Raw genomic sequence first — 13,217 nt, 5'->3', positions numbered from 1 at the left:
CAACATATATTATTTTTGGCTCTTTAAAAAGAAAATTGTGGGCCTGCTGTTCCAGTATTCAGAACCTTTAAAGGGGACCAATTATGCTTTACTGTATGTTGTGTCTAACATAGCGTTAGAGGGAAGGGTGTTAATATTCGGTGTGGCCAAAGTTTCAAATATGAGACACACGTGTGCATTAATCACTGTGAGTGAAAACCTCACGCTTCAGACTGCTCTGAATACTTGTTTTGCCTACTCTGGTTACAGTATGATGTCATAAAGTGTGAGATATCTATATATGGTCATCTGCTCTAGGCACGCTACTGCAAGTGTTTAGATTACGCAGCCCAGTGGGTCTCAACCATAGGTCCAACTACATGTAGCTACATGCTAATGTCAGGGAAACATGCAAGCTTGGTTGCTGATGTTGTGAATTTCGTCCCGATTTAAGATCATATTCCTCCTGGAACGTGTCCAGGCGTGTTTTGAAGCTTTTACTTTTGGTTTTTGAAGATAATAAGTCCCGCTATTCCCCGTTAATGTCATTCCCTGGCTACAATGATGGCACAGAGATACTGAGATACAGAAGACCTGGAAACGCTGATCAATGACAGCAGAGTGTGCTTTCTGGGGGGTAAACGCTGACTTTGAGACAGAAGGTGAATACAGGTGTTCTAGCAAAGATAGTATAAGGAAAATAAAGTGTGTTTTGACCATTAAAGTGTGTTAAATGTTCAAGTAGAAACTCTGACTACAAGTATGAACCTGAAAAGGAGCATAACAGGTCCTCTTTAACACCTATGTTTGAACTTGAACTGCATTAAATACTGAGTGGAGCAGAAGTGGTTTTACTAACCTGGTTCAAACCAACCCCAGTTGGTGTAAGTAACCACACCCGTGGACCCATCCTCGCTCATCCACTGGTACTCCCCTGTGTTCTTAATGTCCTGCAGCCCGATCCAAAAGTACTGAGTTTCCTTGCCGATCTGCTCTCCAAGTAGACGGCTGATAAAGGCCTGCTCAAACCTGGGAAGAACAGTCAACTATGATGATATAAGAAAGTACTCATGGGCAGCAACTGATGAGTGCCTGCGTGTATTTTTGATCAAGCAGTAGGGTCACCAGCTGAACAAACTCCTACCTGTTTCTAATAGTGATGTTGCAGCGATCTTTGAAGGATACTTGTTTGGTGTTCACTTGATAACACGAGTTGCCGTGCCTCCTCCAGCCCTGGGGGATTGACAGCAGTGATACTTAAGCTACATTCAGTTTACAAGCAAACATCTGTCACTTTCATACATATTCCTGCTTCTCATACTCGTCCAGTCCTCTGTGATTGAGAGCAGGCAGATTCACGTGTTTTCACCATCACAGTCAACTGTGATAGTTTCCTTTTTGCACCCACACATCTCTTTCATTTTGGCAGTAACGGCTAATATAGCTACAGATCTGCTTTTAGCCCATTTATGACTCATATCTAGAGCAAATGTCATCTAACCTTGACAGCAAGTACTCCTTTAAATAAGCACATGCAGGCTACTCCTTTCTTTTTCATGATATCATGATCATTGCTGACATATGCATGCAGCTCAAGAACAAGATATTCATGTGTAAAAGGACAGATATCACTTGCGAATGTGATTAAAGAAAAGGATCGCATTGAACAAAAACTCATCTGTGGAAAGGTCTTTGAGTCTTGACTTAAATTACATGTCAATTGCAAACAAAATAGAAAAAGTAATGCAAAACACTAGAAGCTTCTGCTGGAAAAACCAGGTCAATAGAGCTTGTAAGTTGTGTGTTTCCGTTTCCGGTACATGGGACCTTAAAAATCAGTTTCTCATAATGTATTTCAATGGCTAGATGAAAATTATTTTCTGGTTCCGTTTGAATTGTGCCATGAATTTCACATATGTTGTTTGTGAATTTTTAATATAGATGCAAAGAAGGCTACCATTTAGCAGGAAGAAGTTCGATACTGTTAGGTTTTGTGTGAGAGCTCTTTGTGGACTACAGCTTTTCACTGCTCTCAACACGTATGATATACGTCACCACTTGCACTCGGAACATGGCTGTGTCTCTGGTACACTTCACCGCCTTCTTCCAAGGAGAGGACAAAAGCCTTAAGCGTGGCGAAAACCACTACAAGTCTGGACATGTGGAAAGTTTCAGCTATGCCAGTGGGGAGATGGTCAGCGCTGTCCACGCCAGTAGACGAGAGCAGTGTTACAAGGTTTCGGTGAGTATTATGACTCCACTAGCTAACTGACGTCACATAGGCGACATGTAGTCTTTCTCATTACGTTGTTTCCACAGCCTTTAACTGAAGAATCAATACAATACAATACAATACAATAAACTGTCAAACTCTTAACATGAAAACATATTATTTAGACCCACACAAAACATTTGTGTAATCCAAGGCATTTAATGACTGGGACCAGAAAATAATAATTTTCTCTCCATTGACTCCCATTCATATTTTCCGAGCCTAGAGGTCCGATGGGGGTCTACCACAAGGGGCGTGACTTACGAGCTCTATTAGACAATACTCACATCTTCAAAGCGACATCCGGGCTGTGTAGCTGATTCATTGACCTTTCCTTTTTTCTGACACATAAAGGGTAGCCTCTGTGTGCAGTTCCCAATCTTCCAACCATGAGACTGTAGGACACGGACACAGATTTGATTTCACAGGCCTCATATTAACAAGCTGAAACAGCAGATCATAAGAAAACAAAAAGCGAGCCACTCCATGCAAGAAGAATGGATGGAATGGGTGGGGTTACAAAAAAATGCATGTGCTCACACCCATATCACTAACTCACACACACACACACATACACATGCACACACCTCTCCAGAGTAGAAGACACAGCTGGTATCCAAAATGGGTTGGACTGGTTGGTTTTGGTCCCAGTAGGTGAAGGTGACAGGCCCCTCGTCGATCCACTTGAAGACAGTGGGGTTCACGCCGGTACCGATCAGACCGATCCACACATCCAACAACTGGCCATCTAATGGACCATAACACACATATGAACATCAGTTTATGGTTATGTTTAAAATCAAGGTAACAGTCTGGTGAAAGAACATTTTGAATTCTTGTTTTAATTTACCTGCATGGAAGTTGGTGCTGATCATCTCTTTAGCGTCAACAGAGTGGAGGCTGGCCAGATAGCCTTCCCCTGCTCCCTCTGTGCTGCTACAGTGTATCTGGGCATCTGTAAAGCTTCCAGATTTGTCCTTCACTAACTTGTAACACCAACCATTCCAGGGGACCCAACCGTCTCCACACTGTGTTTCTTTATATACGAAAGGCTCTGTAGAGAGGGAGCAGAACAGATCAAGGCTGTTAGGGGGAAATCACTAATCTGACTTAAAGGTTTTCTGATATGTAGAGCAGGGACAAAGGGAGAGACACAGGAGGGATCTCACTTCCAAAACAGACAAAAATGCAATAGCTTTCATGTGGAAGGAGGGTGAAAGATTTGGTCATGTTGGGTGAACTGTGTGATACTACATGCTTCAAGCAAAGCTCCTAGATCAAAAGCCAGCTTTTAGTCATGTAAGCATTGCCTCTGTGGATGGCAATGCTGTTGTGTCATTCAGTCAGTCAACCACTTTGGTCCAGACTGAAATATCTTCACAACTACAAGATGGACTGCCATGAAATTTAGTACAGAAATTCTTGTCCAGCTCAGGATGGATTGGAATATCTTCGGTGACAACCTGACTTTTTATTTAGTTATATCGTCAAGTTTTAATGGCAGCACAATGGTGCTGTGGTTAGCACTGTCCCACAGCAAGAGGGTTCCTGGTTCGAACCCAGGCTGGGGAAGCCCTTCTGTGTGGAGTCTGCATGTACTCCCCATGTCAACATAGGTTTTCTCCAGGTACTCCGGCTTCCTCCCACAGTCCACAGACATGCAGGTTAACTGGTGACTCTAAATTGCCCGTTCATGTTAAAGTGAGCATGAATGGTTGTCTGTCTCTATGTGTCAGCCCTGTGATAGTCTGGGCACCTGTCCAGGATGTACCTCACCTCTCGCCCAATGTCAGCTGGGATAGGCTCCAGCCTCCAGTACAGCCTGACAGAGCCGCTGGCATGACTGTAGACCAAGGATACTCAACTTGCTTTACCCAGGGGCTGCTTTTGCATAATGACAAGAGGCCAAGGGCCAGTTAATAAACAAACAATTAAATTTGTCAGATAAAGCAGCAGCCCTACACAGGTCAAGTGTAAGTAGGGGCGTTTCAAGGATTTGAGGGCATTCGGGGCTTAGCCAGGACCTTAGATCCTCCCCTGACACTTTTATGCACTCTGACTGGCACTATTCTAAATTCAAAGTACAAAAAAGAACCCCAGTGTGAATGAGTTTATTTTCATTGTGGATTAGAAAGAGGTCGGCGGGACACCTGATCGCAGGCCAGATTTGGCCCATGGACTGTATGTTCAGTATCACTGCTGTACACTCATGGTCTCGTTTAAGTATGATTCAGAAGGAAAATAAAAGTGCGGACAGGGCAGCAGTGCACCTACCTGTTGTAGCTGGTTGAGAGGTGTTGATGCTCTTTTTGCAGATGTATGGCAGCCGTTTGTTGCACGACTCAGATTCGTAGTTCTGTTTGGAGTTAAGTACTCCACAGTCTGACTCAAAAATCAGCGAGGTGGATGGCATTCCTGTCAAACACATTCCCACACACAATACATAAAAATAAAACTACACCCTGATTCTAACAGCAGAGCAGAGGAGTGGCATTTACCTCTGGGTATCTTTCTAGGTTCGGTTAATCAACTGTGTGTCACACAGAGAGGTGATATAAAAGAAATGTGTGATGTTGCAATAACGGTTCAACACAATGCTGCTAGTAGCAACATTGACCTGTCGTAAATTATAGCACCCACAAAGAGCTCATATCAGCAGAAGGCCAGATGGCTGCAGTATCCTTGACGGTCCCACTACAGTGTTAAGTCGAACAACATTTTCCCTTTGAGACGAAAGAAACAAACAGCAAACATATTACAATAGCCACAAGGCTTTATAAAGCCTTCCATTCAGTACTATTAATGAGTTATTCAGCAACAGTAACAATCCCAATGCCACACTGTGCCCAAAAACCAGGCACAATGAGCTTCTTTACAACACTGGCCTCATTGTTTCTCTGAATGACACCACGTCTCAGTTTATAGAAGGGTGGTGACAACAGCAGATCACAACAGGATGCAGGGTTTTGGTGTAATAGGAAAAGCAGGTGTTTCCAGTCATAAATGAGGAAATGTTGGGTTTAACCACTAACCGTTTTAATATTTTTGAATCAACATGTTTACACTGGTACTCTCAGAAGCGGGGCAAAGATTAGAAAGTAGCACGAGACAAAAGAAGAAAAAAAACTATAATAACCATCATCACCTGTTTCCCAGCGCAGGACAGAGAGAGGGGAACCGTCTGACCACTGCCAGCCGTGAGAGGTGTCTAACTGGTGAAGGCCGATCCACATCCTCTCAGGCATATTCTCAAGGCCCTCCAGTACTGCACAATGCAACATTCACATGACACGGGACAAGTAATGCGTACATTAAAAAAAGGAAATAAGTGTAAAGTAATATGAATCATCGAGATAATTTGGAATTGTGACAACAACATAATGAAACACAAGGAAGGAGAGAAAAGAGAAGAGTGGGAGACACGTATAACAGTCAGGCCCTAACTGGGACACAAAACTGTGTGTACAGGTCAACTGAAGGGGCATCTAGGTTTAAAGTAACTGGCACTATTTTAGGAAGCATGGTCAGCCTGATAAAGGGAACTGGTGTTGCTGTAGTCACACCTTGATGTGGTTTTCAACTTCTCGAAACAAGTTAGCACTGTAGCTGAAGTGTCACAAGTACAAGGAGGCAGTTGCAAAAGCCTTGTTCTCAAACAGCCAGCAGCATTAACTTAAGAACATGACATATTCTTGATGCAAGTCATGTCAAGACATAACAGGTTAGATCACAGTGATGCAAGCTCTGCAAACAAAAGACACTGCTTTTGGTTTTGATATTCCCACAGAAGTGCCTATGACCCCAAAACCCTTAAGGCCAAAACACACCGGTGGTGCCATATGACGGCAGCGTCACTGACGCGAGTCAAGTGCCGCCTCCAACACACACAAAAAGCGTTGTGCTGCGGGGCATCAACCGGATTTCTATTGCACACTCCAGTCCGCTAGGCTGGGAAGTACAAAATAGCGATTTTTCAAGGGCGGTGACGTTGGAAAAATAGGACAATAGCGTAAAGTGCCGCGGTGCGGCACGTCGACGCGCGTCAAGCCGCCGCCGGTAGGGGTTTGTAAATAGAAAATAATGGGGGCAGCTGTTTTGATGCGCGCCGTACGCCGCCAGTGTGTTTTGGCCTTTAGAAGACACTAAGGACTGAAATGCATCCTTGAGCCTACGAGACTGTTTAGTTTACTTTTTAAAACATTTCTAGTGCTTGAACTTGTCTGAATAGTTTTCAGCTGATGTATCATGAGCCTGAGAGTGGAAAAGCCAACAGCACCATGAACAAGGTTTAAAAAAAAGAAGAAGAAAAAAAAAACACACAAAGAGCAGAAACAAGAAGTAGTAAAACGGGGTCTGTCTCAACATCCACACTTACAACATTGGTAAGAAGTCAGAGGCAGCCTCCCGTGACAAATTTATGGTAGATACCAACAAAACCTCATGGTATCCGTTAGCGTGCAGATGATCTGCAGCACTTACTCTAGGTAAGATCTAATGAGGTCATGTCAGTGCTCGTACAAACTGATCGTTCTCAGTCACTCTAGGCTCACTTTTAACTATATGTAAGTAATTACATGGAGCCATTTAGTTGTAGTTGCCTAGTCAGCTTAATATTATTACAGTTTTTATCATTATACGTGTTATAAACGTGTTAGGAAGCTTTAGATTGTGCAAATGCTGAATCCAATACGTCCAACACAGAGCTGACGACTTTGCCTTCTTGGTGATTTTTGTTAGCTCACAGGTGGAGCAGAAACAGAGGAAACAAAAGAGGCGTAGAAAACGTAACAAATATTAAACTAGTCTTACAGGTTTTGGTGAGGAGATCTTCAGGCCTCAACACACTCAGCAGATCAGCTCCCTGACTACGACATGAATCCAGAGCTTCATGCCAGGTCACTGCGGCACTGGATACAAACTCATAGCAGGATTCCTCTTCCGGCCCGGCAAACAGAGTCTGGCAACCCTCCTCTGCAAGGTCAAAGAGTGTCACTGTGAGAATCTAAGCATGTCATTTGGTTTTGTTAATGCCGGATGTAATTTATCATGATATATTACAAAGAAAGACAGATTATGAAGTGAAAATAGCTGGCACACACCAGCCCCTAGTAGACAATTTAGGTCATTAATGTCATGACTGGGTCCTGGAAAACATCCAGCCATGCAAAAAAAAAAAAAAAAAAAGCCTAAATTCTAAAATTCAGCAGCTGAACGTCTCAATAGTCAACATCTTGTCAAGTACAAGGGACAAAAATCATGAAGCTTATGATAATATAATACAACATGCCAGGTGTTAGACAGTGTCCCCTCTTTTGGTCTTGGTAATAGTCCGCTGATGTGGAACACCAGGACAGTCCAGGGAAATCTGCATCTGGGAGACACCCGTGATGCCAGCTGCCATTGTATTTGAAGGGAAACACACAGGGAGAGCCAGCAGAGTTCCCACCGGTGGTGTGGACAACTGCACAGAGAGGAGACGTGAGAAAAGAGCAAAGTCAAAGACCTGTTACACGCCTCTGGCATGGGTGTCATTTCCAAGAAAAACAAACGTGTTTGGACAGTGATTTGTTTAAAATGAAGTTTGGTGTCTTGTGACATACACCAAACCACCGTTTCTTTTTCTCACACCACACCAACACACACTCAGCAGACCACAGTGAACAAAGGGTGTTTTCACATATAGTCCTTTTTAAACAAACCGAACTCAGGCATGGATGTCATTTCCAAGAAAAACAAATATGTTTGGACAGTGAATTGTTTAAAGTGAAGTTTGGTGTCTTGTGACATACACCAAACCACCGTTTCTTTTTCTCACATCACACCAACACACACTCAGCAGACCACAGTGAACAAAGGGTGTTTTCACATATAGTCCTTTTTAAACAAACCGAACTCAGTCCTATTAAAGTGCACCAAAAAGTGGACCAACAGAAAAGGGACTCGGGTCTTTTTGTGTTCACAGTGTCACGCCATTTGAAAAAGGACTCAGTTTTCTTTCTGTTCACACTATATATACTGACCTAGTCTGTTTTTTTACTTTGATGTGGAACTGCTGAAAAGCCCCTCGCTTTCAGATAAACTTAAAATTGGAGGAAACCCTCAGCGTTTCTGTGCTATAGACTGCTGCCGTTTGATGTATTCTACATTCCACAACTGGAGACATGCAGTATTTTCTATTTACTTACTACTTCTCGTCTTGCGTCCTTACCAGCATTACAGGCCAACATGGTTTCGTCTATTTTTTCAAGTGTGCAACAGCATGTGATCTAGAGGACTAAATACAACGGCAAAGAGCAAATCAAACCTGGAGCTTTTTGTGTTCACAAGGCACAGGTTAACGTGAACCGCACCATGGCCTTGGTTCGCTTCAGAGGGGTCTGAGTTCTCTTGGAGTGTTCAGATATACACTGATCTGAGTCCGTTTAGAGGGCTGAAAAGGACCAAGTGTGATAACACCCTAAGATGAGAGGAAAGTCTTTCTTTGGAAATGTTGTACAAAATAATTGGACAGAAATGTATTTATTTGTGATCAAAAGAACCACAAACACAGAAAACCTGTAGACATAGTTAGTGTAGTATTGCATTTTGGCAATTAAAATTGATGAAACACTACATCTAACAGACTGTGGCAGTATCAAGGTATTAGAGTGGACCAGTGTATTCAGAAATCCCGAGGGTTGCACTGATGCAGCAATTTGGTCTCCGCTGTCAGCAGTTTTGGAGATATCTTCAAATTAAACATCTCTTAACTCAAACATTTGGTTCCACTACAACTTCCCTGCCAAGCTCTGACATTCTCTCTAATGTGGTTAAAATATTTGGTGCTGGCCATGAGGCATCAACATACTACTTCAGTTGCTTAAAAGTTTTGGCAGTCTGGGCTCTGATCTTAAATCAGCCTGGGAGAATGATCTTAACCAAACATTCAAAGAGCAGGAACAGAACATTTTAAGGAACAGTAAGAAAACATCACGGAAACTTAGAATGAGACTAGTGCAGTTTAAAAGTATAAACAGGACATACTGGTCCTCCTCAAGGTTCTCTAGGGTGGAATTAAGAGATGGCCCGGATTTCTGGTGGTGTGGGGTGAGTGTTAGCACACTCCTCCACATACTGTTGTCCTGTTGCACAAAAATTCTGCTTGTTTGCTCTGAGTGATCCTGTTCCTCTATGACCCGTCTGCACCCCAGGCAGACTGGGTCCAGACATCTCTCATGCTGGGGAGAAAACGTATTGGAACAGAATGGAAGACGATCACTTTACCACCAGCCAGGGTGTGGTTCTCCCAACTGGGTATTGTGGCTGCACGAGGGCCTCTCCTTTAGGCTTATCCATCAGGTGGAGAAATACTACCCTAAGTGGGCGATGTTAACATACTGGCTCAAATCCTTCACAATTATTTAGAAATGTGTCACATGACATTTATTTTCACTGATCTGCCAATGATTATTTAGGATATATTTTTAGTATTGCTAATTTTCTTTTATTCAGTCCATCTCAGCATTGTCTTGTGTCTTATCATAAAACTGTGTAACCTTTTCAGACCTTATACTCTATTTTTACAGATTTTTTTATGGTTGTATGATGTATCCCATTTGATGCTGTTTTTTCTGTTCAAAAGAAAACAATAAAAATTGCTGATTATTAAAAAAAATATCGTAGGTAGAATTTTTTATACCCTCAAAAAATACAGATGCTTCCTGCATAATTCTGAGAAATTATTCAACTGTGCAGCTGTTTTTTTTTATCCTATATTTAAATTTTATATCTTAAGTACTAGTATTAAACACTGTGGCAAAATGTGCATTTTATTTTCATTTTAATGCACATTTCATTTATCTCTATTTTTTATTCACTGCTCTATATTTACACACTTTGTTTCATGCTCTTATTCTTCTTATAATTCTCTATTCTTTACATCGGAGCAACTCTAACTCTAACAAATCATAAATTCCCCTTGGGGTCAACAAAGTATTTCTGATTCTGATTTTCAATTAAAGTGATAAGGAGATGCTGCAATTACATAAAATATTGTATGACTAGTATAAAAGAAAATGCCTTTGCCCCTGTTTGAGAGTACAGTAATATAATATCATGAGTGTTGTCTTTTCCTGGTTTAAAAGGCTGCATTACAGTAAAGTGATGTAATTTTCTGACTGTTCTGGCTGTTCTATTATTTGCCTTTACCAACTGAGTCATTATATCCACCAACAATCTAACTGTGGAAATAATCTGTGAAAGCATCAATAGTCAACCCTACAATATTGTAACAATATCTATATCAAGGTATTTGGTCAAAAATATCATGTTATTTAATTTCCTCCTCATCGCCCAGCCCTAACTGCCACATATAACTTAATCTTGAGACTTCTTCCAACTACAAAAGCAGTTTATAGGCAACCTAATTTTATTCAACTGCCAGTTCACTCCCACGTACTCATCATCTCAGTTAAGCCTACGGATGAGTCAGTAACCGCTGCAACAACAAATGTCACCAGGTCCTCCATTAAGAAGAGCGATTATTTCCTATCCATTAATTACTCTCTCTGCCAGCAAGACCTGTCTAAGCAGACTAACTATTTTATTAGGTTAGATGATACCATATATGTACCTCACCATTCACCCTAACATCAGATCCTGCATGTTGGTGTATAGAAGAACTATAAATTAGGAGAAATAACATTCTATGACAAAGAAGTAACAAGTGAGCAAAAATCAAGTGCAGAAAAACTCATCACAGAAGACGTGAAAGGTATCTAAATGCTCCTTCATGCTAGTCTAGATCATCCTAGTTTGTGTGTTCTTATTTTTTACGATTTATCATAAGGAAAGCATACACCACTCACACTCATATTCTGTGTCCTCTGGATATACATCTAAAACTTTAATTCCTGCTTCATGTGTTTTTTTCTGACAGACATCAGCTCGCACATTTCAGCAAAAATCCCTCTTAAAAAGGCAAATTGTTTGGGTTATAAAGATGAATTATTTGAATAAAAAAATCCCTGTCACTTAATGCCACTTTAGCTCTTACACATGCTAATCTACAAATTTTTTTTTTATTAAACTCAGCACATACTACTATTATTATTATTGAAAAAAATTGCAGTTTAAAAATCTATTATTAACATCTAAACCTTTTCTGTCCACTCTTATAGATACTTATTAGTGTAATAAACAGGACACATAAGTGTATTGTAATTCCAAACATCTTCTCATATATCCACAAAACAAAAGTGAAAGCCAGCTTCTCTGATGCAATGCGCCACACAGCCATACGCACTATCATTTAGCACCCCTGAAGGAATTCCCCAGAAATTCTAAAGGCACAGTTTTAAAACTCAGATAAACACATTTCAGAGATAGGTATTTTCCTTAGCCTAGAATTTTGTGACACACCGTGTTGTTACCGAGCGTAAAGGAGTAATAATTGATAGGAATGAAGATAACCAACCAGTCGGGTTCTGTTTAAAATGCGCAAGAACCTGTTTGGTCATGTGAGACAAAGGCCAACGGAGGTAACACCTCTATATATAAGGGTGTAGCTTAGGCTCAGAAGGTTGAATTGAGGAAGTGGATAATTTCTAGCGTGCTACACTGAAAGACATAAATCCATTATTACACTCAACACAAACTGAATTCAATACAACTTTAATTTCTCAACTGATATTTTCCCCAAGCATTAGAGCTCCATAATGGACATCACAAAGCACTCAGGTTTTTTGCACATTGACAGTATGTAAGCATTTTCTCTCTCACACAAAACAAAATAAAACCACACTCACTGCGGTACAGCTTCTGGCAGATGCTGTCCTGGGATCCTCCTCTCACCCAAGTATCATTAGTGTCCCGTTTGGTGGTGACTTTGCCATTGCTGACCGTCAAGCCCATTTCATAAACAGTGTACACAGCTCCATCCAGGCAACGCCACCACAGCAGGATGTTGGTGCCACAGTCGACCAGGGATAATGCCTTGGTGCGGACGTCCAACGCCAAGCAGAGGGTCGTGTGCACATGGAAGAGACGGTGACCTGAACCCCACTTCCACAGCTGGGAGTTGCTTTTTGGGTCACAGGAGGCAAGAGTCAAGTCTGTTGAAGCCCCTGTGCCCAGGCACTGCCCTGTGCTCGAGTGCTGGATGGTGAAAGCATCTTCATCTATGAGGATGAGACAGACATAGAAAAGAGTTTAAAATATGGCTGACCTCCACCTGTTTGTTGCTGTACTCTTAAGATCTGGACTGGGCTCTGATTTGGGTTTCAAGGTCTATCTTTGTGGGCCATACAGGTAAAATCCCAAAGAAAATTGGCTCAAACTACTTACAACAGAAGCTACAATTGAGCACATTGAGATCATCTCCTCTATATTTTTTTTTAAGGGAAGGTTGGGGGAATTTGGGTGTATATAAATGGTTGGCCATTTCCTTATTTCCTGTGTTTAATTTCTTTCATATTGACAAGAGGTTGCCAAAGAGATAATGAAAATATTCTGAAAAGAAGTTGCTCATTTGCCACATTAAAGCTGGGCAAAATCCCTGATAAATGTCCAACATAAGATAAATGTGTCTTTAAAATACTGTTAACTGCTAGACTGACCATTACCTTAAGATTCAATTTTTAATAACATGTAAAATAGTGGAAAGAGCTGACTATAGTGTATATATGCACAGTATATATATATTTAAAAAGTCACAACTGATGTGTGTTTATTGGACTATTTTGGCTCATTTATTTAAATTGGGCTACTTTTAAGGCAACAAATAAGAAAGTAAAAAAAAAACTGGCAGTGTAGCGAAGGCTTTGACACAGTAATTGGATCTTTATATTGAGAAGGAAATTTTATATAAAACATTTTAGTAGCTGCATATTTATCCAAAGAAATAAAGAGTGGAAAGGAGGTTTGGACTTGTGAGAACACAGATCACAGCAAAATATGGAGCAAACAATTAAAAACAGCTGGCATATAG

The 13,217-nt window shown here is 41.2% G+C and overlaps 1 protein-coding gene across 1 annotated transcript in view; it reads right to left on the bottom strand.

Moving 5' to 3' along the window:
• ly75 (lymphocyte antigen 75) overlaps positions 1 to 13,217 on the bottom strand; it is a 33,855-nt gene that overhangs the window by 19,835 nt on the left and 803 nt on the right. The window contains exons 2-11 of the mRNA XM_049593079.1: positions 12,037 to 12,408; positions 7,539 to 7,712; positions 7,061 to 7,222; positions 5,397 to 5,516; positions 4,526 to 4,666; positions 3,102 to 3,305; positions 2,839 to 2,999; positions 2,539 to 2,646; positions 1,124 to 1,212; positions 839 to 1,008 (exon numbers count right to left, since the gene is read on the bottom strand). Coding sequence (XP_049449036.1) covers positions 839 to 1,008; positions 1,124 to 1,212; positions 2,539 to 2,646; positions 2,839 to 2,999; positions 3,102 to 3,305; positions 4,526 to 4,666; positions 5,397 to 5,516; positions 7,061 to 7,222; positions 7,539 to 7,712; positions 12,037 to 12,408 — 1,701 coding nt within the window. The remainder of the gene's footprint in view (positions 1 to 838; positions 1,009 to 1,123; positions 1,213 to 2,538; positions 2,647 to 2,838; positions 3,000 to 3,101; positions 3,306 to 4,525; positions 4,667 to 5,396; positions 5,517 to 7,060; positions 7,223 to 7,538; positions 7,713 to 12,036; positions 12,409 to 13,217) is intronic.

Source organism: Epinephelus fuscoguttatus, linkage group LG2 (genome assembly GCF_011397635.1).
Source record: "Epinephelus fuscoguttatus linkage group LG2, E.fuscoguttatus.final_Chr_v1".
Classification (NCBI taxonomy): domain Eukaryota; kingdom Metazoa; phylum Chordata; class Actinopteri; order Perciformes; family Serranidae; genus Epinephelus; species Epinephelus fuscoguttatus.
Note: the sequence above shows the minus strand (reverse complement) of the source record. Positions and strands in the feature narration are given on the sequence as shown.